Source organism: Nakaseomyces glabratus, chromosome J, assembly GCF_010111755.1.
Source record: "Nakaseomyces glabratus chromosome J, complete sequence".
NCBI classification, from domain to species: Eukaryota; Fungi; Ascomycota; class Saccharomycetes; order Saccharomycetales; family Saccharomycetaceae; genus Nakaseomyces; species Nakaseomyces glabratus.
The window spans coordinates 1,023,328-1,047,051 of record NC_088960.1 but is presented as its reverse complement, the minus strand read 5'-3'; the positions used below and the strand labels follow the sequence as shown (position 1 = coordinate 1,047,051).

Here is a 23,724-nt window from a genome sequence, read left to right as displayed (position 1 = left end):
CTGCTACATGACTATGACTATCTTGATGTCGCATCCATAATGACGAATAATAATTGACAAGGGCATCGCAAAAGGATGAAATACTGCAAAATTCATATTAGTATGCATGATTCAAACCTTGAAGGACGATTATAGACTATAGAAACCCTTTAAGTTAAATTTGATGTCTACAAGCAAGCACAATCAATGCTTCGTATAGTTGGTGCTCGGCTGCTGTACGCGAGCTCGAGGATACGAATTGGTAGAGGTTTGGCATCAAAGGTTGCTATTGATTCTAGTAATCTAGAATTCACGAAGAGAAATGAATTGGTTTTGAGCTCATTGGATAGGTATTATCCTTCTATGAGTTCTATTGAGCGTGGTAATTTAGTCAGTATTGATATATTTTTGAAGAAGTATGGGAGTACATCTGAAGATCAATTGAACAAAATAAACCAAAAAATATCATTATGCGGCAGGATCAAAAGTATACGATTCTCAGGGAAAAAGATGGCATTTATTGATCTGGTGGATGGAATTCATGGTATTCAGTTGATATTAAATTGTCGAGAAATTGGAAATTCGGCAACTTTCGAAAGTGAGCTGTCCTTTTTAAGGAAAGGCGACTATGTAATGACAACTGGTTTACCGCGATTATCCAAGTCAAGGATGAAGAATATATCACTTCGTTGCACAGATTTGCCGAAGATATTATCGGTCGCACAGATGCCTCTTCCACCTAAACTTATCGATACGGTAAAATCGAATAGTAACAAAGTTGTCGACTATCAGATTAATGGGTTTCAGAACATACGAATTAGAAGCTCCATTTTAAAGTCTATCAGAAACTTTTTGGAGGAACGGGATTTCATTGAGGTTGAAACGCCAATATTATCATCTAAAAGTAATGGTGCCGTCGCCAAACCATTTATGTCATCATCAAAGGACTTTGATAAACTTATGTTGAGAGTAGCACCAGAATTATGGCTGAAACGTCTAATCATTTCAGGTTGTAATAAGGTTTTTGAGATAGGTAAATCTTTCAGAAATGAAGGTATAGATGGAAGTCATAATCCAGAATTCACGACGTTGGAATTCTACCAATCTTACTTGACAATGGAAGATCTAATAAAGCTAAATGAAGACTTGTTTAAGAAGATTATAACAGATCTGACTAACAATTTAACAATAAAGCAGTATCTACCTGAATCACTGTTGGAGTTAGAAGACATATTGAAAAGTAACAATTGGAAATTTAAGAGAGTTGAATTTTTACCTACGTTATCAAAGGAGCTAGGCGTTGACCTTTCACAAGTAAAAATAGAGGATTCAAAGCAATTGCTGGAAGTCATTCCTCAAAAATACAAGGGCCAGTTTTTTGGAAAGTCATCTTCGTATTCTTCTTCCCAAATATTAAACAGATTATGTTCCGAGCTAATTGAGGAAAAATATTGTAATAGTAGTCATCCTACTATTATATATCACCACCCAGCGGTGATATCTCCCCTAGCCAAGAGTAATCCCGATGATTCGCGGACGACAAAGAGGTTTGAGTTATTTATAAAAGGTAGAGAATATAGCAATGCTTATGAAGAAGAGAACTGCCCTCAAGTCCAGTTAGAAAAATTTGAGCAACAGGCGCGCATGAAAGAGGACTACGGAGATAATGACACTCTGAGTTCGATAGATCAAGAGTACATCAATGCGATGAAGTGGGGTATGCCACCCATAGGTGGCTTCGGCCTTGGAATTGATCGCCTGTGCATGCTTATCACTGGATGCCAACGTATTGAACAAGTACTGCCATTTGGAACCCTGGATGACGTAAATAGACAGTAAGAACAAGTTGACCTAGTACTATATCTTGTAAATAGATAGCATGGGATATCATGAATTCATTATTTGATTTTTTATATGAAAAGTGTACTTTGAGTGTATTGATCCGCTATTGCGCTCATTGATTATTTTTCGCGTTCTGTGACATTGTTGACGTGAATCATAGAAATCAGAAGCTCATCGCATAAATAAAAACACAATTGCATATAAGTTGCAATTACTCTAGACAACTTTTCTGCGTATTAGATACCAGTTAGCAGTCAAGATACTTTATATATCGATTAAGTATGACGGTTACAGAAGAGAAGAATGTGTTACCACCTACTGTGCAGGTTTCTTTGAATTCATTAAAGACTAAAACGTATTACTCAGAGATACCCAAAAGTGTCATTGCCAATGAATCACCAGTGATACTTGGTGTTGATGAAGCTGGCCGTGGTCCAGTTATGGGTCCTATGGTATATGGTATCAGCTATTGCACAAAGGAATACCAGGACAAAGTTTTAATCCCAAAATATACGTTTGATGACTCCAAGAAACTGACAGATCCTGTAAGAAGGATGCTATTCAGTAAGATGTATGCGGGAGAAATAGATCAAGTAGGGTATGCCACTACAGCAATCACGCCATATGATATATCGACAGGTATGTCTCGCTATCCACCTTCCAGAAACTATAACTTGAACGAGCAAGCACATGATGTGACAATGGCTCTAATACAAGGTGTAATTGACCGAGGGGTCAGTATAGATCATGTGTATGTTGATACTGTGGGTCCTCCAGCCTCTTATCAACGCAAGTTGGAAGACAGATTTCCATCAATTAAATTCACCGTTGCTAAGAAAGCCGATTCGTTGTACTGTGTGGTAAGTGTGGCGAGTGTGGTAGCTAAAGTTACCAGAGATTTGCTAATAGAGAGTCTGAGGAGAACACCTGATGAGATTATGGGTTCAGGCTACCCATCAGACCCTAAAACAGTCGCTTGGTTAAAGGGGAACCAGAAGCCTCTGCTCGGGTGGCCTATAGAAATAGTCCGATTCTCATGGCAGACATGCCAGACACTGTTAAAGGACAAATCGACGGGTAGCGTATCGATAAAGTGGGACGAAGATTATACCAATACAAAGCGTAAACTGGTGCCAATACCTGTCCCGGAGACAAACTTCTACGAAAAGCCCCCTACCCTCGACAACTGGTTCATGAGAAGCTGAAGCTCCAGATGGAAAGCTGGATCTTAGTGTTGGCAACAAAAATAAGCTAAATCTGTCATCTGGAAAAACGGAATTTGCAGTAGCATATGCTTTATATCTACTTGACAATGTGTATTATCATCATGTATAACGACTATATAAAAATCCGTATCAGCTGATCTTTCTGCTCTTCCCATCTCCTCCAAGCTTGGAAAAATGCTCCTAAACTGTTGGAAGGGCAAACCCCTCAGCAAAAGACGGATAATAAGAGTTTTGTTGTTGGTTGAGAGCGGTTAGTTTCAGGACTGTAGACTGTTCATAAATACTACTAGTGTTACAAATTGAGTAATTGTACCTTGCTTCAAGTTATAGTCACGAAAGAATTGTGAAAAACTGCGAAGTTTTGAGAGAAATCGGGTTAGAATTGACTGATAAGGAACTCCTGGAAGGTTTTCATTGAGCAAGCTGGAATTTTGAAGAAAATTGAAGAGTTTAGATAACACTTCATAACTAATTTTTGATTATATTCTACTATTTAACTAATTTCCCTTGAGAAGGTTGTCTCTTTTGGATTAAACTTTGCTAATTCCAAAACATAACAGTATCTTTTTTTCTGGAATTGAACAGATATGTCTGCATTATTGAGAGCATTGCCCCAAGTCTCTAGGACTGCCTTGAGAGGCCGTCTAGTTACTCCAATGACATTGAGATTGTATGCATCTTTCCCACCTCACACTGTGATAGGTATGCCAGCGTTGTCTCCAACGATGAGTCAAGGTAACTTGGCTGTGTGGTCTAAAAAGGAAGGTGATTCCTTGGCTCCTGGTGATGTCCTAGCCGAAATTGAGACCGATAAGGCTCAGATGGACTTTGAGTTCCAAGACGAAGGTTATCTGGCAAAGATTCTGGTCCCAGCCGGTACCAAGGATGTTGCTGTTAGCAGACCAATTGCTGTGTATGTTGAAGATGAAGCAGATGTTGCTGCATTCAAAGACTTTACAGTAGAGGATGCTGGTGGATCTCAGTCTTCATCCGCTCCGGCAGCCGAGGAACAAAAGGAAGAACCAAAGAAGGAAGAAGTGAAAGAGGAGAAATCTGAGAAGAAGGCTGCAAAGTCTAATTCTACACCCTCTTCAGTTGCTTCAGGTGACAGAATCATTGCCTCTCCTCTAGCGAAGACTATTGCTCTAGAGAAAGGTATTGCTTTGAAGAGTGTCAAAGGTACTGGTCCTCGTGGCCGTATCACTAAGGCCGATGTCGAGAAGTACTTGGAAAGTGCGCCAAAGAGCACTTCTACTGCTGCACCATCGGCCACTCCTTCTACCACTGGAGGTGCTTCCTATGAAGACTTGGAGATTACTAATATGAGACAAATTATTGGTGACCGCTTGCTACAATCCAGACAAAGTATTCCATCATACATTGTTTCATCTGATATTTCTGTCTCCAAGTTATTAAAGCTAAGAAAGTCCTTAAATGCTACAGCCAAGGACCAATATAAGCTATCTATCAATGATATCTTGATCAAGGCTGTCACGGTAGCAGCTAGAAGAGTACCAGATGCTAACTCTTATTGGCTTCAAAATGAGGGTATCATCAGACAATTCAAGAATGTCGACGTCTCTGTTGCTGTTGCTACACCAACTGGTCTTTTGACTCCTATTGTTAAAAATGCAGAGTCTAAGGGCCTAATTGAAATTTCCAAGGAAGTCAAGGAATTGGCTTCCCGTGCCAAGATCAACAAGCTTGTACCAGAAGAATTCCAAGGTGGTACTATCTGTATTTCTAACTTAGGTATGAACCCTGCAGTATCAATGTTCACTTCTATCATAAACCCACCTCAATCCACCATCTTGGCCATCGGTACTGTAAAGAGAGTTGCTGTCGAAGACGCTGGTGCTGAAAACGGTATCGCATTCGATGACCAAGTCACAATAACAGGTACATTTGACCACAGAACCATTGACGGTGCTAAAGGTGCTGATTTCATGAGAGAATTGAAGACCGTTATTGAAAACCCATTGCAGTTACTATTGTAGATGTGAGTCATTCAGTATTTTCCTTCTCTTCTATTCAATAAGTATATATATATAAGCGTAGTGGAAATTTTAGCTCTTTTCCATGGATAATTGATATTCTAATTTTTGTGAAACTGACACCTACATAAATGTATTATAATTGTCATATGCAGCGTTTAGCGTAGCAAATCGAATTACTTGAACTCCTATGAGCCTTCATAACTTTCATGTGACGTTATATATGATATGCATATATTTGTACTTTTGAAAGACTTTTGACCTTTCGGATTGAAATTTGAAGACTTTCAATGCTATAAAATCATACATATTGAATTCAAAAGTTGCAATTCCTGTCCTAGAAAAGCAACTGAAATAAACACAACTACGAACAACATGAACTTTTTGCCATCTTTCATTTTAAGCGACGAATCAAAGGAGCGCTTCAACAAGATCCTCGACCTAACACAAAGAGTTGCCCACTATGGTTGGATCCCATTCGTCCTATATCTTGGCTGGGCCCAAACAGCTAACAAGCCAAACCTATTCAACCTACTTTCCCCATTGCCAAGTGTTTAAATATCTAGAATATCTGTTTGACTCCAATAAGGGATATTATAGCTAGTTGCACATTGTGTTGTTAAATTCTTTTGACACAGTGTACTAACAAAAACCATTGTTGTTTTTTTCTTTATTCGATCACAAACGATTACTTTGATGAGTCCTCGGCTTACATTAATGGAGCTCGTTGCTCATTTCTACGTGTACATATAAAATTCGATAGCAGCTCAGCATGTTTGTGATTTAATTTGTTGAAAGGAAGAAAAATGTTACCTATCTGCACATATCTGTATCTAGACTTTTAGTTTTTATATCGTATTTTTAATCTGTGACATCATTTTACTTACTATTTGATCTTCATTTATTGATTTCCAGTGGTTCATACCCATTGAGAACGATCACATATGTTGACTGTTGGTAGTTCATATTCAGCGATACCAGGCGTTTCTCCCAAGCCAGTTTGAGATACTTAAATATGGTAAGATTATATTATAGTATATAAGTAAGAGTTTTTTTAAAAATGGTTTGTATTTGGTTAAAATTTTATTCTAAAAAAATTTTAAAAAGTTATATTCGTTCTTTGATGTTATGATGGATAAAACAGTTGAAAGAGAATGATTAAGTTGTTAATTTTTTAATTGTTGGTTAACAAAATATGCTTAGTAACCTAGAGTAGCCAACTTCTTAGCAGCATCAGTTTCAGCAGCAGAGGCGGTGGCAGCGGTAACCTTCTTGTTGAAGGCTCTCTTCTTAGCGTAGTATTCAGCGGATCTGACCTTTCTCTTTTCTTCCAACTTAGCAACGACGTCTTCGTACTTCCAACCGACGGAAGTAGACAACTTAGCTAGAGTGGTGTACTTTCTACCTGGCTTCAATCTCAAGACTCTCAAAGCTTCTGGGACAACAACTCTCTTCTTCTTGTCGTATGGTGGTGGAACACCTTCGAAAACCTTTAATCTTTCCAAAGCAGCCTTACCACGGGCAGTCTTGTGAGAGATCATACCACGGACAGCCTTGTAGAAGATTCTAGATGGGGCTCTGAAGTGGAATGGACCACGGGTCTTGTTGAAAGCAGTAGCCTTTCTCAAGAAGTCGTGGTACTTCAACTTGTTTCTGAAGAATTCACCAGAGATGTTTAGGGCTTCGGCTCTGACGACAACGATCTTTTGACCGTTCAATAGTTGCTTAGCAACAATGGAAGCCAAACGACCGACTAAGTGACCCTTAGCTATTCAAATTATGGATTGCAAACATTTTGACATTTTCTCATGAAGGCATTGTTCCTCAAATAATTGTAACACCTTACAGGAAGCAAAAAAATATTTACAAATAAAACTGTTAGTAAAAAATATTCAATCGCATATCTGACTGTAGAGAGCTTAGCAACTTTTTTTCATCGTTAAGTGTATATTGGGCAGTATAGGTCCGTATCGGAACCACTTCATATGATAATCAGTATTTTCAGCTTTTTCCTATGTAAGGCATAATCAAAGTTCATAATCAGAAAAATCCAAATCTATCTAAAACTTTTTTCAAAAACAATGTGTTGTTCTGATATATGTTCCCATTCATAATCCTTAATCATTGATAAACTCAAAAACTTTTCTCAATAAGATAGTGGTTCTTTCCTGGTTGGACACATATAGTTTTCTTTTCAATTTATGCAACTTGCTTCATAAAGTATCTATCGAGTCCATCCCTATACGCAACAATCGTGCTTGTAATCCTCATATGGTTCGATGGTGTAGTGTAATTCTCCCAGTCAACAGGCTCCAGGAAGTGCATAGAGCGCTTATAGTTTTGTGGATAGTGTACGTACCGTCAATAACAACGACTTTTTCGAAAGTAGACATCTTAATCTCCTCTTAGGTTGTGGTTTTCTTAGTGACTCTTGAAATAGAGGTTAAATCTACCACAAAACAGTATATTTGTATATATATTACTTCTGATCAATATCAAAAAATGGTTATACAGTTTTGCAAAATTATCCGACGATGGCACTGCTCGCTCACTTTCCCACAGGTAGGACCAGTCCTGAGCCAGTGTATGTGGACTGTTGTCAGTGTGAGTGGTGAACTCACCGTGAGAGTGAAATTCTCAGTTTGTGGAAACTTTGGCAAACAAGTTCGCCAGCGAAGTTCGCGTTGTGGAGGGCGAGTTGCGTAGAGTCTCTGCCTAAGGAATGGGACAAGGCGTAGGCTGGGACACCAGGAGCTAGGCTGGATTGCTCACTCTCTCTCCTCGCCCTTGCTGCTGGCAGCTTGGGAGTGTCCGCAAGAGAGGTTGATTCCCAGACTAGTGGCAGGACAAGCTTCAAGCTAGGTTCACCGCCGGCCCAAGACTTCAGCAAGGACGAGAGACTGGTGCGAAGGTTTGGTGGGATTAGTGATGCGGAAGCTCAACCAGTCCCCTCTGATCCTACACCCTGGCCCCCTCCCCACCCTCACTAGCTCACTAGAAGGAGGTGACACGGCAGCATCTGGCCGGCCTGCACCACAAACCCGAAGCTTACGGTCTGTAGCATCTGGCGTGGCTCTGGTATTCCAAGTCCCTTCTCCTGACAATTACTGTACTGGCTGTGCTGGTGGTGGGGGCATATTGGAAGCTGTCTGTGTTGCCAGGCTGGCACAAGCCTGCCTCTAGCCACACACACACCCGTCGACCCACGTCTTCCCGGGCCACAGACTGGAGAGCGACACTGATACACCGGTGAAAATCAACCAAATCAGATATCAAAGGTGTCTGGGTGTATTAATTAAGATGTCTGGGTGTAATATTTAAAAACAGTCAAATAAGTATATCCGACTGCACGACAACATGAAAACGAGAAAAATAGCATTTTTGCTTGTTGTGAGTATGCTTCTCTCTACTGCACTTTCTGAAGGACAGGTGCAGGAGCTGCCCTCCCCCTCCTCCCCCCTGTTGTATATGCTACGCTGGTTCTCTGCTGAACCTGAAACTCAATTCGCAAGTGCCCATTATCGGCAGGGAAGGATGCATCAAGACTTGACTTTTGCAGAGGAAGTGCGTACGACGTTAAGTTAGACGGGATCTGGAGAGGAAGGACATCAGTGAATTGACAATTTTTTAAGGGGAGGCACAAGATCCCATTCATTCTGCGGGTAGTAGTGAGGTGTGATTGGTGTACGACAATCTCAGTGGGATTTGTGTGAGAATTATTCATGTGATTCTCCTCGTACTACACGTCCAAGAATAGAAAAATATACTGAGAGAGGGCGTCAATGGGTAGCCATACTGCATAAAAATGAACTCATATTATTTTTTGGTACTTTTATTTTTCTATAAAAAGGTGCTTTGGCTAGCTTATATATGCAAAAAAAAAATGAGGTGAGGGCGAGGTAGAGATGACCAATAACGACGTGAAAATTTGGTGGTTTGAGCTAGGCATTGGAACAAAGATTGTAACAAAAAAAAAATAAAGTAAAAATAAAATAAAGTACGATATGTCAAAAGAAATGAATAGTCAATATTATCTTCAGCCCAAAATAATAACAAATAATATGGATTTCAAAAAAAATAGGTATGGTAGAAATAAAAAAAAAGCACTGTTACTAACTTTGTAACAGTTATAGGAACTCATTTGTAGAAATTTCATGAAAAAAAATTTAAAAGCGTGTACAAAACTTGCTGTTTTGTAAGAGGATAAACAAAAAATAGCGTTTCATTTCACGATTGTAATCTTGGCGCTGTCAGTATCCAACAGCATATTTCTGTCGGTTTTCCTCGATGGGTCTTCTGGGATATTACCTTCTGTGTCTCTTCTGTTCTCTAAGTGTCTTTTTAATGGCGAAGAGTTGATGTCCTTGGAGTCTAAGTCCGGAACACTGACAGTCAAGTCATTTCCATTCGATGTTGTAGCACTTGGGTTTCCTACGTCAGGTCTACCTTCGCTGATGCTAGATTTGACGCTAGCAGAGCCATTTAGATCTTTTGGGGTTTGGTTGCCATTCTTGGTATCTGAGTCTAATGAGAACTTCGGTGTGTTATTCACGGAACTAAATAACAATGAGTTCCATCCGCCAGGTGAGTTTCTATATTGGGAGGATTTAGCACTTCCAAAATTGGCGGGAGTCAGCCTATCGCTCATGTTTGTACTTCTCAAACCTCCTGGGTTCGGATCTTGGATGCTTGGCATCAACTCTGTTTTCCTCATATCATCGCTGAAAGTGTGGCCATTAGGAAGTGATACACTGGGGAGGCCTACTCCTGTTGGATTATTCTCACCACGACTATTACTTGGAGAAAAATTGGTTTGTGCGCTACCTCTCTCTGGAGTGTACGCCTCCATTGCAGTTACATGAAAGGACTTAGTTGGTGACCTCAACAGTGAATCGTATGATGGTGACAGGTGAGGATTTTGTTGTAATAAATTAGAGGCTGATCCAGCAGTAGTTGGTAATGGTAGATTCTGTATTCCTTTGGTGGAAATGCTAGGTAAACTAGGTGCGGAATTGCTTGATGTAGTTGGCTTCAAGTAAGACGAGGATGCATTAGTAAAGGATACAAGCGCATTATTTGTTGGGTTTTTCCTAGCAACACTGTAGCTTGTAATTGGTTCGAGAGTTTCCCTAATTGGTGGTTGCATTGTATTTGTTGGCTGTTCCGGTAGAGTAGGGGGCAGTAACTGCATGCTATTCCTAGAGCTACCCATTATACCGTATTTGTCAAAGTTGACGTCTGGATGACTTTCAATAGAGCTTAGAGAATTCTGTCCGCTATTGACAGTACTCATAGTGCCACCACTGCTAGTACTTGACTTTTTTGAGTGCTTTTTGGTAACTTTTTTGTCCTCAGAAGCAACATCATTGCTGTAATCATTCTGTGTAGGTAGTCTATTAAATTTAGACATATGTAGCTGTAGTTGTCTTGAAACTGATGAGCCCCGTCTTATTTTATTACCATTGCCACTATTCCACTTTTGTAGGAACTCTTCTTGGTAATCCTTACTAATTCTCCATTTCATACCTTTACCTGGTTCATTTGGCCTTCTTGGTACTTTTTCAAAGGCTTTATTCAAAGAAAGATTGTGTCTGATAGAGTTTTGCCAACCAGTTTTTGCGTATCTATAATAGGAATAATTGGATGAGATGTACTTATAAATATCTGCAAGTGAAATAACACCTTCTCCGGTGGATAATATGGCTTGAGTAATCATCGTCGCATAAGAATATGGTGGTTTGATATTTCTGTTCTCATCTCTTGACAAGTCGGATGCAAAATCTAGTGATTGTGGGAAATCGCTGATCGTATTCATGTTTTGGCCTATTCCTGCTCCATTAGGCCCAGCATTATTTACATTTTGATAGGAACTGTTAGGTTGTTTGTTATTGGCCGCGATACCGGAAGTAGCCATACCAGGTATTGGTGTTGCGGCAGTTCCATAAAAGTTTGGAGTACTATCACCAAGATGAAAAGACGATCCACTGCCGTACATCTTAAAAGTTCTGACCTGCTGGTTAATTCCAGGTGGTTGCCTGGATAGCTCTCTGTGAGTTTTCACGTAGTTTGATTCACGGATAACTTCTCGCAGTAGCGGGTTATCATTGGCAATATTGGATCCATCGACACCGTATATACTCACCAAAGTGGGCATCAGGTTTTCAAGACACTCCTGTGGTATAAAAGGCTCTTGATCAGGCAGTATAAATATCATCTGTGTACCGCCAATATCTAGTATCGTTCCCGATGAAAGTTTTATACTAGGGGCATTGGCGCCTGCCTCGACTCTATGGAAATTGACTTTACCACCGTTCCGTCCCAGTATCTTCAGCTCCCAGCCACCGTATTCCATGTTGAACTTTATAGTAGCATGTCTTCTAGACACCACTTTCGCGGGACCCAAATCAATATCGATGCCGGAGTCTCGCTCCCCATCTTTGCTGCTCGGATCAGTGTTCCTGCCGATCGACACCTCTAAGTTCTTCACATAATAAGTCCAGTCCCGTCCTGAAATCTTGGCATACGCCTGCACCTCAGTCGCAACATTGCGCTCGTTGGAATATTGCTTCGAAACAGTTGTACTCTGCTCAGGCACAGCGAGCGCAGATATCACTGCATTCGTCAGCCCTTGCTGGTGCTGGCTTCTGGCCTCCATCGTGTGTTTGTGCGTATGCGATAGTTGTTCTAGCTAAATTCCTAAAACGCCGTAGTGGTTTACCGTACGCTTCCCTCAAGAAGAGCAATGAAAACAAATAAAGCGGCTAGTACTGTTTACACTGCTCCAACAGTTTTACCGCTGAACAGGGATCGCACTTTAGCCATTTTAGACTATTGTTGTTGTTTATTTACCAAATTTTTTTTCTTTGTTGTTGTTCCTTCACTGCTAGGAAAAAAGCGGAAATCCCTCCCGGATGCCTGAATCGCTCAGAAAATCCCGCAGGATCAGACGAAAAAAGCAAAATTAGGCCTTGGCCCAATGGGCCATGATAATAGCTCTCTGGGCATCTCTCTATATTTGGGTATTTTATATATGTCCTGTACATTACATAGTTTCGCTGTGATCGGGTAATCTATGGTGTGGTCTCCTGCTGGATCACTGTCGGGTGGTGTCTTCGGAGTGCGAAGCGGGGCACTGTGCGCGGGTCCATCAGGATGTCTGTTTCAAACATGGTTATGTACTCCAGGTCTGCCTCGTCCTTAAGTCCGCCGGAGAAGAGGCCGTACTCCTGGTATATGCCGGCGATGGACCAGCCTTGCAGCAGCTTGCGTATTATGCCCACCACGACACCCACGCGGTGCTTGCCCTTGTTCGAGTGTATCAGGATCGGGTAGTTGTCGGCGCGCAGCACCAGTTGCAACACCCGGTCCATCTGCGCATCGATGTCGGGGTCCCGGCACGAGTCCATGTGTATGTGGTGGTAGTTGATCCGCTCCCGCTCCAGGAACTCGGCATACTCGGGCATCGGCTCGCTCTTGTCCCCGACATATATGATCGTCTTCAAGTGCAGCTGGCCCCGGATGAACGAGTAGTTCAAGGGCATCGGGTACCCCGAACGGTACAGAGACACGTCCGTGCTCACTATCGGCGCAAAGTTCAGAGGCGGTATATACTTGGCTCGCCCACCAGACATCTCTTTTTCGCTGCTACCAGTGCAAGCAATCACATCATGCCTCCTCTAGCTACCACCCACCATCTCTTTAATACCTCTTCGGGCACTCCATCCCAACCCTCAGCTTCGAGAGACCAGTTTCGCTTGCTGATTTTAGTCAGTCACGTGACAATTGACGACTATCCCCTGCCCTCCGACCAGTTACAGCGCAATATCCATAATGCATGATGGCATAGCTGTGCCTATGCACACCATCAGCAATATGTCGCACCATTGGATATAGTGGCCACTTGCCCTGGCCATCCATTTCAAAGGACCATTTCATCGATGCTAGTGCATTATGGGGTTCCTCTTATACTGGTGCTCAATTACTATACCCGTTTAGGAAATATGTAAACATTGAGGAATGGCCTTATGGGAGCTCATCACCTTCGAGGAGAGTCCTCGCTGGGCTTTTGCCAATGGGATTGGGCTTTGTGGTATTTATTGGATAGGTAGTTGTATTTGGCGGTTGCTTGACTGGCTTACCTAGAGATACAACCACATTACACAGATGCTGAGAAGGAAAAGGGCGTTTACAGATGAGTCGCTGATGCTGATGGAGCGTGGGTTGCCCAGACTGGTCACCACTTCCACCACTCCGACGCCTACGACAGAGCCAACGACAGAGCCAACGACTACTAAGGATGAGACATCGCAGACCAGTGCAACTGATGCTTCCACTGCTACCACTTCCACTGCTGCCACTTCCACTGCTGCCACTTCCAGTACTTCCACTGACATCACAGCTACTTCATTGACTATAACCTCCAGCTCGTTGTCCACAGATGTGGCCAACATAGTGCCTCCATCTGCTGAAAATAACCCGTACATATTCAGGACTAGTGCGCTGTCTGGTACAGTGTTCATAGCCGTGGGGTCTATTGCGGGCGCCATCTTGATGCTGATATTCCTGTGGTGGTCGATTACCAAATACTTGAACTACAAGAGGACCAAGAAGGACTACCTCGAGAGCATGGCTACGCAGTACCCGTACGGGTCCCGCGGTGGCCATGCCCACCACAGCTCCATTTTTAGCACCGCTAGCAGCGATGTATATAGCTATGGTGGGGACGATGAGAAGCTGAGTCTGGGCCACTCAAGGTCGCAATCAGTGGACAAGAAAACCCATGAGAAGGTGAAGAAATCGAAAATTGGTTTGTTTGGTGGCAGCACCAACGACATCTTCAAAACGCCTACTAGAAACGACTCATGGGAATCGCTGTCTGATGCGATTACCAATTATGGAGACGGAAGTGTCCACAGATTCAACCCAATCCAAGACGACATCCAGTACAATAATAGAAGATCATTATTTATCTCACCAACTGTTGAAGTCATGAACTTGCCAAGACAAGAAGTACCCGACATATTTGCCACTCCAAAGAAACAGCAGACATCAATATATAACGACTATGATACACCATTGATCCCAGACCTCAGTAAGCCAGAGGACGTGGCATTGTCACCGCAGAGAAGTCACAGAAAGACGCCATCAAACGATAAATACCACAGAAGGAATAGGTCATCAGCAAACTTATCCCCCTCTAGGTCACCAACTAGAACACCCATCAGAACAAGAAACATGGCAAGAGACCATAGAAAGACTCCATCCATGTACTTAGAGGACCTACTAGATGATAACTACTAACCATTGTTAATTAATGCACTATTACATATATACATAAATACGCACATTTAAAATTATCCATTCTAGCTGATAACGGATATAATACCAATATATACATATATATTACACTAGATGATCAACTATCAAACAAGTGTATTTAATCCTGATCCTATAAGACTACATTGCGCATCGCAAGGTTCATTATATCGCAGTTGGGCTGAAAAATTTCGTCACGCTAACGAAATAGAAAAAGTTGGTCATAGTCAAAAGCTTGAGGTACAAGTGAAACAGCTATTGAAACCAGCATATATTGCCTTAATAAAACCTCGATTTAAGGAAGGCTACCGATTCTATAAGTAGCGAGAGCAATTGTTGAGGAAGCGATTATAAATCATCGGCAAGGCATGAGTAGAGAGGTTTCTAGGGACGCATCCCTAACTCCATTGAGAGTTGATATAATTGAAGACCCGCCATTACGGAACAGCTATGAGCACTTTATTGACAGCGCAACTTATGATCCCAATATTCCTATAGCCATTGACTTCGGGTCTTATGAATTGAGGGCAGGTTACACCAACATATCGAGGCCGTCGCATATATTCCCGAATAGATTCTCGAAATATCGTGATAGAAAGACGAACAAGTATTTGCCTTGTATAGGTTACGACACATGGCTGGATCAAACCACTAGATCACAGGCAAGAAGTCCATTTGATGGGCCGTTGGTGGTCAACTGGGATATGGTTGAAGACATTCTTCAATATACGTTTCATCACTTGGGTGTTCAACCTGATAATGGTGTGACAAACCCAATCATAATAAATGAGAAACTAGCGTGCCTACAGTCTCAACGATCTAATTGGTATCAAACTTTGTTTGAGTCGTTCGGAGTCCCAAAGGTCTCGATGGCTGTAGAGGGCATGTTAGCATTCTATGGTCATAATGGCGGAAGTTCGACAGGTATAGTTATTGACTGTGGATATGAAGACACGAATGTCATACCTATAGTAGAAGGGCAAGGAATGATGCTTGACGCGAAAAGGATAAATTGGGGTGGTCACAGCTCTATAGATTACTTGAGCAACTTACTTTATTTGAAATATCCTTACTTCCCAACTAAATTATCCTACCTGCAATACGAAAAGATGTACAAAGACTATTGTTATGTTTCGCAAGATTATGAAACAGATATTGAAGGATATTTGACGCTAGGTAACCTTGAAAATAAGAATGTTGTTGTAGAGGCACCTTTTGTTGAAGTACAAGCTCCACAAAAGAGTGAAGAAGAGCTGAGAATTCAAGCTGAGAAGAGAAAAGAAAGCGGTAAGAGATTACAGGAACAAGCACGTATAAAAAGAAAGGAAAGATTAGTTCAGAAGCGGGAAGAATACGAATATTTCTCCAAAGTGAAGGAGCAACTAGAAGGCGAGCCAAAAAAGAAAGTACTAGCTGTGTTGCAAAGCGCGGGATTTGATGATGAGAGAGATTTCAAAAAATATCTCTATAACGTTCAAAGATCGATAAAGAAAGCTGAAGCTCTTGAACTTTCTGAAGCGGTAGATGAGGCAGAAGAAGAAGAAAATATGGAAGGCAAATTTGATTTGGTAGATATCCCTGATGAACAATTAAATGAAGAGCAAAAGCAGGAGAAAAAAGTTCAGAAGCTTTTGAAAGCAAATTACGATGCCCGCCAAAAAGCTAAGGAAGAGAAGGAGAGAATATTAAAGGAGGTTGAAGAACAAAAGAAAAAGGATGAAGAATGGAGATCTACGGATTTCAATGGATGGTTAAAAGATAAGAGAAACAGATTACATGATCTAATGCAAAAGAGAAAAGAAAAGCTTAAGCTTAAGGAGGATATGAAAGACCGTAAATCTCAAGTGGCACAGAATCGAATGAAGAATTTGGCAAATTTAGCAGAAGATAATGCCAGAGGCACGAAACGAACCAGGCAGCAAGCTACGATTGATAACGACCCTAATGACACATTTGGTGCCAATGATGAAGATTGGATGGTGTACAATGATATAACCCAAAATCCTGAAGCACTTGATGAAGCGATTGAGGACGAATATAAGGAGATAGTGGACTTAGAAGGTATACTTCTAGAATATGATCCTAATTTTACCGAGGAAGATACATTAGATGCTCAGTATGACTGGAGAAATTCAGTATTCCATTTGTTTTTGCGTGGTCCCAGACCTCATGATAGTGAAAATATTCATGAGCAGCATCAAATGCATATCAACGTGGAGCGCATCAGAGTACCTGAAGTAATGTTTCAGCCAATACTTGGTGGACAAGATCAAGCAGGTATAACAGAGATCTGTGAGACGATAATTACGAAAAAGTTTGGGTCAACTCCGAGAAATTTGAGTCAGCAAAGTTTAGATATGGCCAAAAACGTGTGGTTAGTCGGTGGGAATGCTCAAGTTCCTGGGCTTAAAAGTAGGGTGGTAAAAGAGTTCACTGAGTTCCTTCCTTCGGATACAAAAATAAATGTCAATATATCAGAAGCCCCTACTCTGGACGTGTGGAATGGTATGTATAGACTGGCGAATACAGAAGAAGATTATCAACGTACAATTGTAACTTCTGAGGAGTATGATGAATGTGGCGTCGACTATCTGAAAGAGCACAAGCTAAGTAATGTACCTTATTTCGAGTAATTGAGGTCATTAACGTTTAATGTTTACATTAATAGTAATAAAGGTAATGATTTTTTACATATGCAAGTATGTTTGTAATATACATAGAATTGGTAATTAGAAGTGGGATGTTATTATATGGTTCTAAAAGTAACTAATCATTTTTTCTCCAATTTGGCTTTTGGGTTAACACCTCTCTTTTTTAGTAGCTTCGACTTGGACTTTTCTATATATTCCTTATCTTCTTCATCCTCAAACTCGGCGAAATCTTCCTTGATAATACCTTCCTCGATGGCTTCCAATCTTGCAGCTGCTTCCTTTTCTTTAGCAGTAGCTTGGTTATCGTCATGTGGAGATGGGCCAATCTTTTGGAACTTGGCAACAAAGAAACCATCCACATTATAGGTATGTGGATAATACCTCCTTGTTAATTTTAAGCTTGGGTGGAATTTTTTACCTCTGAAACTAACAAAACCCTCCTTACCAATTTGAAGACCAGTGTCAACTAGTTTCACATTTGGTCTCTTTCTTAGAGCATAGTCGACAACGGCTTCATCTTCTTCAACTGCAACGGAACAGGTAGAGTATACAATGACACCACCTTTTTTGGAGTTAGCATCAACAGAGTCAATAGCTGATAATAGCAACTGCTTTTGTAGATGAGGAATTTGAATGAAATCTTTCTCGGTACGCGATACTTTAACAGATTGATCCTTACCAATGACACCTGTACCTGAACATGGAGCATCTAAAAGAACTCTGTCAAACCCACCAATAACCTTTGGAAATTCACGAGCATCATAATTACAAACAATTGTGTTTGTGCATCCAAGACGATGGATATTAGCAATCAATGATTTTGTTCTCTTCTTGTTTGCATCATTAGCAAACACACAACCTGTATTCTTCATAAGCGCGGAAATATAAGTTGTCTTACCACCTGGAGCAGAAGCCATATCTAGCACCCTCTCATTTTCTTGTGGGTCTAGTGCGACGACTGGTAAGAAAGATGATGCTGCTTGTAGAATATAGTTACCAGCTAGATACTCTGGAGTAGCACCAATTGGGACTTGAGAGTCAAAGATTTGTAGACCAACCTTTGTCCAAGAACCTATAGGTTGCAAATTCACACCTCTGTTAACCAAAGCTTGTGCAAGATCTCTTCTACTTGTTTTCAAAGTGTTGGTTCTAATTGTAATAGGTCTAGCAATTTCGTTGGCCTCAAAGAACTCCAGAGCTTCGGCTGGAGAGAAGAGGTTGAACAATTTCTCAGCCAAAAATGGAGTGTAACCAAAATACTCGCAGATATCTTTTAATAGTCTATCAGTGTACTCACTACGAGATCTACCCTCAGCACCCAATGTCTTAAAGTCCTCCAAAACTTTAACAATTTCTATAATTCTGGTTCTAATAGAGGTCAAATCAGGTGGATTTTGAGCCATTAGCTCTTCTTCTTCCTTTGAAGGAAGAACATCAGCTCTTGGGTTTTGCTTGTGGGCCTCGGTTAATTCAAGCTCGGCTTCCTCAGCTTCTTCAGCTTCTTCTTCATCCAATCTCTTAGACAAGAATTCCATGTTGTTAGCATTCAACCTCTCCAATTCTTCTTCATCTTCTTCATCATCAGAGAACATTGGCTTAGCCTCGGCTTCCTCGTCTTCATCGTAGTCATACTCTTGTTCAAGGTCAAATTCATCCTTCAATTCATCATCATCTAGTTCTTCCTCATCATTACTGTCTGCACCTGCGTCTTCCTCATCATCGAACAGAGACTTCTTGGCCTTTGACAATTCCTCATAGTCGACTTCTGGTAGGTCAGCTGGTTCTTCCTCAGTTTCCTCAGTTTCAGCTCTCTTAGACTTGGACTTCTTCTGCTTCTTACTCTTCTTACCGTCATCTTTGTCCTCATGGGTTCTCTTAGACTTCTTGTTTAACTTGTTCTGCTTCTTCTCTTTCTTAGCCAAAAACTCATCCAAACTTGGAGGAGCGGCTTGCTTAAACTTAGAACGACCTTTACCCATTGTTCCGTATATTGTCTAGTGTTGCTACTCTGTGATAGAAATATATAGCAGTAATACTCAACTAACACTTGACCCACTTTTAAACTAAATTACTATGTGTGATGTGAAGCTCATCGCAAAATTTTCAGAAGTTTTGCAATTTTTTGTCGTTTTGGAAGTTTTTCACCCATCGCCCTAAGAAAGAGTAGTACAAAGCAGGTTTTGACAAAAAATTCAAATGCTCATCGCATCGATGAGCATGTAATTCAATCATTCAAGAAACATAATAGTCTTCCTCGAGGTGCATTGGAAGCTATTGATTTTCTAGTTGTTGCTAGCGCCCCCCGTCACCTAAGCAAGGAATCCAAGCGAAAGATACTAGAAGGAATGGATCCATTAAAGAGCATTGTCCAGGATCAGCACGTTATTCTGACCTTACCCTCCGGTAATTCGAAGATTGTGGAGTTAAAGCCCGATAGCTCTGTGTCTCTCGGTAAATTCGGTGCTTTCCAAGTGAATGACATATTGGGATGGCCATTGGGCACTACATTTGAGATATATTATGACAATGTTGAAGAAATAGTGGAGAACAAGAAGAAGAAGCCAAAGAGCAACGAGCTGAATAAAGTGCCAGTAGGTAAAGTTAGGTTGTACAAGGAGGTTGCCACTGATGACAAAGCTGAAGAGGAAGTTGAGGAGATGGATTCCTCAGCGGTGATCCCTGTTGAACTCCAGAATGTGCTCAGCAGCGCCACAAATCAAGGTCTGATTAATATCGGTAACGATGTGCAGAAATTGACCATGCATGATGTTGAGAGATTCAAGCAGCAATCAGCGTCTGCGAATGAGATTATCACCAAGATGATTGAATCGCACGGTAGTTTCCACCAAAAGACTATTTATTCACAGGAGAAGTACTTAAAGAGGAAGAAACAGAAGTTTGCGAAGTTCTTCACCGTTGATTACTTGAGTAGCTCAATGCTGCTGAAGTTTCTGGTGGAGAAAGGTGATATTCAAAGGGTCCTTGACCTTTCTGAAGAGTCCCTAGGTATGATACTAAACTTGACTAATATTAGGTCTGATGGTACTTACCTATGTATGGATGAAACGGGTGGTTTGATTGTGTATACTATGTTGGAAAGAATGTTTGGGGGTAAAGAGGACTTGGATGCGCCTGGTAAGATTGTGGTAATAAATGAGAACGAGCATCCCAACTTGGATCTGTTAAAATTCTCTAACTACTCAGAGAAGTTCATCGAGAAGCATGTTGTGACACTGTCCATATTAGACTATTTCCGTCCACCAACCATGGAAGAAGTTGAAGGTCGTTTTACACCATTATCGAAGGAGGAAGTAAACAAACTAAAGAGCGGCAAGAGAAGTGCGTACTCCAGGAAGCTGAAGTGGTATTACACACAACTGCGTGTGATTGAAATGGCTACGAAGCAGCAGTACGATGGTTTAGTGGTAGCCTCTACGTTACATCTGCCTTCCCTGGTACCGCGTCTAGCGGAGCGGGTGCACGGTGCTAGACCAATCGTATGCTTCAGTCAGTTCAAGGAGACGTTACTTGAGCTAGCGCACACACTGTACAGCGACTTGAGGTACTTGGCCCCCACGATCCTGGAGACTAGGTGTAGGCCATACCAAACCGCAAGAGGGAAGCTGCATCCCTTGATGACCATGAGAGGCGGTGGGGGTTACTTGCTATGGTGTCACAGGGTGATTCCAGCACCAGAACCTGAGATCGAGGAGCCCACGGATGTGAACGCCGATGAGCAAGAGGAGAAGAAGCAGAAGATGGAGTAGTGCCTTTTATAGATGCATTGTGTATTTATTAACCACGATATACCTTTATATATGCATTGTGTATTTATTATCCACGATATACTTTTATAGATGCATTGTGTATTTATTATCCACGATATACTTTTATAGATGCATTGTGTATTTATTATCCACGATATACATTATGTACAAGACGTGTTCCTCGACGGGAAGGGTCATACATACCTTGGCTGTTTAAACTCCTCGAATATGTATGCAATTGATGGTATACTGTTTCTGTAGCCATAGACCGCTCTGGGACAGCCATTGGAGTCGATGTGCAGTCCTACAGACCAGACACTCGGGTCCAGGGCCTGCTTTACGTACTCGTACTGCGACGAGTCCCCGATCTCATACACAAATGAGTTAGTATGTTGAGACCACACGTCCACCAGGTTCTTGTAGAACTCTTTGTCGGCGATGAGGGCCAGCCTGGGCTCGTAGAGCCTCACTGACCTCGCAGTGGTTCTCGTGAACGCTTTGCGCGGGATGTATGGCGGGTTGCACAGCAGTATATCTATCGCTGGCCCACGCCCAAGTCCAAGCCCACGCCCGGGCCCAAGCCCACCCACGATATCCGCCGGCGAGTCCTGGCGCAGCACGTCCACCTGCTTAACCTCGATGGCCCGCCGGCCGACGTTCAGCCGGCACAGGTCGATGGCCTGTGGCGAGACGTCGACCGCGGTGTACTTGATCAGGGAGGGCGCACGGGCAAGCTCATCGTGGATGCCTATGGGCACGCACCCGGTGCCAGTACACAGGTCCACCAGCGTCAGTTTCAGCGGCTGTGCTAGAGGCTGTTGCGAGCTGTACCGCGCAATGGCCCTGGCTAGCTTCAGCGCCCACTCCTCTGTCTCCCACCGGGGTATGAGCACGCCGGGCCTGCACACCAGCTCAGCGGCACCGAACGGCTGCGAGCCCAGCACGTACTGCAAGGGCACACCGCGGAACCGCGCGGCGCAGCCGCGCAGCAGCCTGCGTGCCGCTGTGTTACCTGGCACTGCGTTGCCTTGCACTATGTTGCCTTGCACTGCGTTGCCTTGCACTGCGTTGCCTTGCACTATGTTGTCCGGCGCCAGCCCTTGCATCCACCCAAACTCTACAAGAGCCTGGTCTACGCTCCTACACTGGGGCAGCAACAGGGGCAGCCACCGGTGCCGCCCCCACGCCGCACGCATATCACAAGGTCTGATCCGCATGCTAAAACACTCCCCCCCACTACGCGCCAACCAGAACCAAAACCACAACCCCCCACCCCCCCCTGTGTACCTGTGTAGGCAGAGCGGAATGCTTTATAGCTCCCGCTGAGCAAAGTGGTGCAAGAGAAAGCAGCCCTAAAAGACACTGAAAACCCTATACCCTAAAAAAGACTCATTTTGAGAAGAGCAAGTTGCGGCTGTGGAACCCTAGCCGGGTAATTGAAAATTTTTCGCTTCTGGAGGCGATGAGCAGCACACATTGGAAGAGACACAGAGAGAGAGAATTCCTGCGCTGGTTTCTGTGTGAAAGACGACTCTAGCAAAAGTGAAAATTTTCTGGCGGATTCCATGTGGTTCTTTACTGGCCTGGGAATAGTATAAATAGGCTGGGGGGAAGGTGGATGCCGATGCCGGATGTGTGTGATGGCGGCTTTGAAGTGGGCCGAACGATAAATTCAAGGTGGAGTCTAACAAGCGAGCTAAGATGGTTAAGGATACTAAGTTGTACGACACGCTGGGTGTGTCGCCTGGTGCGAGCGATGCAGAGATCAAGAAGGCGTACAGGAAGAGTGCGTTGAAGTACCATCCGGACAAGAACCCTTCTGAGGAGGCTGCTGAGAAGTTTAAGGAGGTTTCCAGTGCTTATGAGATTCTTTCAGACTCGCAGAAGCGTGAGGTGTACGACCAGTTCGGTGAGGAAGGTCTGAGCGGAAACGGTGGTGCCGGTTTCCCAGGCGGCTTCGGTTTTGGCGAGGACATCTTCTCGCAGTTCTTCGGCGGTGCCACCGGTGGCAGGCCTAGAGGTCCTCAGCGTGGTAGGGACATCAAGCACGAGATGGCTGCCTCTCTGGAGGAGCTTTACAAGGGTAGAACCGCCAAGCTGGCGCTGAACAAGCAGATCTTGTGTAAGAGCTGTGAAGGTAGAGGTGGTAAGGAAGGCGCTGTCAAGAAGTGTAGCAGCTGTAACGGTCAAGGTATCAAGTTCGTCACCAGACAGATGGGTCCTATGATCCAGAGATTCCAAACCGAGTGTGACGTGTGTCACGGTACAGGTGATATCATAGACGCCAAGGACCGTTGTAAGTCTTGTAACGGTAAGAAGGTCGACAACGAGAGAAAGATCCTTGAGGTCCGTATCGAGCCAGGTATGAAAGACGGCCAGAAGATCGTCTTCAAAGGTGAAGCCGACCAAGCACCAGATGTCATCCCTGGTGATGTCGTCTTCGTGATCAGTGAAAAGCCACACAAGCACTTCCAAAGAGCCGGTGACGACTTGATCTACGAGGCCGAGATCGACCTACTAACCGCTTTGGCCGGTGGCCAGTTCGCCCTGGAACACGTTTCCGGTGACTGGTTGAAGGTCGATATCGTTCCAGGTGAAGTTATCGCCCCAGGTGCCCGCAAGATCGTCGAAGGTAAAGGTATGCCTATTCAGAAATACGGTGGTTACGGTAACTTGTTGATCAAGTTCAACATCAAGTTCCCAGAAAACCACTTCACATCCGAAGAAAACTTGAAGAAACTGGAAGAAATCTTGCCACCAAGAAGACAAATCAACATACCTGCCAAGGCCCAAGTCGATGACTGTGTTCTAAGCGAATTCGACCCATCCAAGTTTGGTCAATCCAATGGTAGAAGCGGTGCAAACTACGACTCTGACGACGAGGATGCCCACGGTGGTGAAGGTGTTCAATGTGCATCTCAATGATTTTCTTAGAATTCTTCTGAAAATT

General features: G+C 42.8%; 13 protein-coding genes across 13 annotated transcripts; 8 read left to right on the top strand and 5 right to left on the bottom strand.

Moving 5' to 3' along the window:
- Positions 1–186: 186 nt before the first annotated feature.
- Positions 187–1,818, top strand: MSK1 (lysine--tRNA ligase MSK1; the record flags this gene model as incomplete). The annotated part of the gene is made up of 1 exon (XM_448156.1): positions 187–1,818. One exon carries the CDS (start codon positions 187–189, stop codon positions 1,816–1,818), a length of 1,632 nt encoding a protein of 543 aa, XP_448156.1.
- A 284-nt stretch (positions 1,819–2,102) lies between these two features.
- On the top strand, positions 2,103–3,026 carry RNH201 (ribonuclease H2 catalytic subunit RNH201; the record flags this gene model as incomplete). Its single annotated transcript, XM_448155.1, has 1 exon — positions 2,103–3,026. The coding sequence occupies one exon, from the start codon at positions 2,103–2,105 to the stop codon at positions 3,024–3,026; it is 924 nt and encodes a 307-aa protein (XP_448155.1).
- A 608-nt stretch (positions 3,027–3,634) lies between these two features.
- Positions 3,635–5,044, top strand: LAT1 (dihydrolipoyllysine-residue acetyltransferase; the record flags this gene model as incomplete). The annotated part of the gene is made up of 1 exon (XM_448154.1): positions 3,635–5,044. One exon carries the CDS (start codon positions 3,635–3,637, stop codon positions 5,042–5,044), a length of 1,410 nt encoding a protein of 469 aa, XP_448154.1.
- A 372-nt stretch (positions 5,045–5,416) lies between these two features.
- On the top strand, positions 5,417–5,599 carry TOM7 (Tom7p; the record flags this gene model as incomplete). The annotated part of the gene is made up of 1 exon (XM_448153.1): positions 5,417–5,599. The coding sequence occupies one exon, from the start codon at positions 5,417–5,419 to the stop codon at positions 5,597–5,599; it is 183 nt and encodes a 60-aa protein (XP_448153.1).
- Positions 5,600–6,240: 641 nt separating this feature from the next.
- RPL16B (60S ribosomal protein uL13) lies at positions 6,241–7,434 on the bottom strand (the record flags this gene model as incomplete). Its single annotated transcript, XM_448152.1, has 2 exons — positions 6,241–6,809; positions 7,401–7,434. 2 exons carry the CDS (start codon positions 7,432–7,434, stop codon positions 6,241–6,243), a joined length of 603 nt encoding a protein of 200 aa, XP_448152.1.
- Positions 7,435–9,263: 1,829 nt separating this feature from the next.
- Positions 9,264–11,696, bottom strand: FKH2 (forkhead family transcription factor FKH2; the record flags this gene model as incomplete). The annotated part of the gene is made up of 1 exon (XM_448150.1): positions 9,264–11,696. One exon carries the CDS (start codon positions 11,694–11,696, stop codon positions 9,264–9,266), a length of 2,433 nt encoding a protein of 810 aa, XP_448150.1.
- Positions 11,697–12,111: 415 nt separating this feature from the next.
- OCA2 (Oca2p) lies at positions 12,112–12,672 on the bottom strand (the record flags this gene model as incomplete). The annotated part of the gene is made up of 1 exon (XM_448149.1): positions 12,112–12,672. The coding sequence occupies one exon, from the start codon at positions 12,670–12,672 to the stop codon at positions 12,112–12,114; it is 561 nt and encodes a 186-aa protein (XP_448149.1).
- A 532-nt stretch (positions 12,673–13,204) lies between these two features.
- On the top strand, positions 13,205–14,341 carry GVI51_J09911 (uncharacterized protein; the record flags this gene model as incomplete). The annotated part of the gene is made up of 1 exon (XM_448148.1): positions 13,205–14,341. One exon carries the CDS (start codon positions 13,205–13,207, stop codon positions 14,339–14,341), a length of 1,137 nt encoding a protein of 378 aa, XP_448148.1.
- A 383-nt stretch (positions 14,342–14,724) lies between these two features.
- Positions 14,725–16,989, top strand: ARP5 (actin-related protein ARP5; the record flags this gene model as incomplete). Its single annotated transcript, XM_448147.1, has 1 exon — positions 14,725–16,989. The coding sequence occupies one exon, from the start codon at positions 14,725–14,727 to the stop codon at positions 16,987–16,989; it is 2,265 nt and encodes a 754-aa protein (XP_448147.1).
- Positions 16,990–17,126: 137 nt separating this feature from the next.
- On the bottom strand, positions 17,127–18,986 carry NOP2 (rRNA (cytosine-C5-)-methyltransferase NOP2; the record flags this gene model as incomplete). The annotated part of the gene is made up of 1 exon (XM_448146.1): positions 17,127–18,986. The coding sequence occupies one exon, from the start codon at positions 18,984–18,986 to the stop codon at positions 17,127–17,129; it is 1,860 nt and encodes a 619-aa protein (XP_448146.1).
- A 366-nt stretch (positions 18,987–19,352) lies between these two features.
- Positions 19,353–20,774, top strand: GCD10 (tRNA 1-methyladenosine methyltransferase subunit GCD10; the record flags this gene model as incomplete). Its single annotated transcript, XM_448145.1, has 1 exon — positions 19,353–20,774. The coding sequence occupies one exon, from the start codon at positions 19,353–19,355 to the stop codon at positions 20,772–20,774; it is 1,422 nt and encodes a 473-aa protein (XP_448145.1).
- A 194-nt stretch (positions 20,775–20,968) lies between these two features.
- On the bottom strand, positions 20,969–21,991 carry MTQ1 (S-adenosylmethionine-dependent methyltransferase; the record flags this gene model as incomplete). The annotated part of the gene is made up of 1 exon (XM_448144.1): positions 20,969–21,991. One exon carries the CDS (start codon positions 21,989–21,991, stop codon positions 20,969–20,971), a length of 1,023 nt encoding a protein of 340 aa, XP_448144.1.
- A 484-nt stretch (positions 21,992–22,475) lies between these two features.
- Positions 22,476–23,699, top strand: YDJ1 (type I HSP40 co-chaperone YDJ1; the record flags this gene model as incomplete). The annotated part of the gene is made up of 1 exon (XM_448143.1): positions 22,476–23,699. The coding sequence occupies one exon, from the start codon at positions 22,476–22,478 to the stop codon at positions 23,697–23,699; it is 1,224 nt and encodes a 407-aa protein (XP_448143.1).
- Positions 23,700–23,724: the final 25 nt, after the last annotated feature.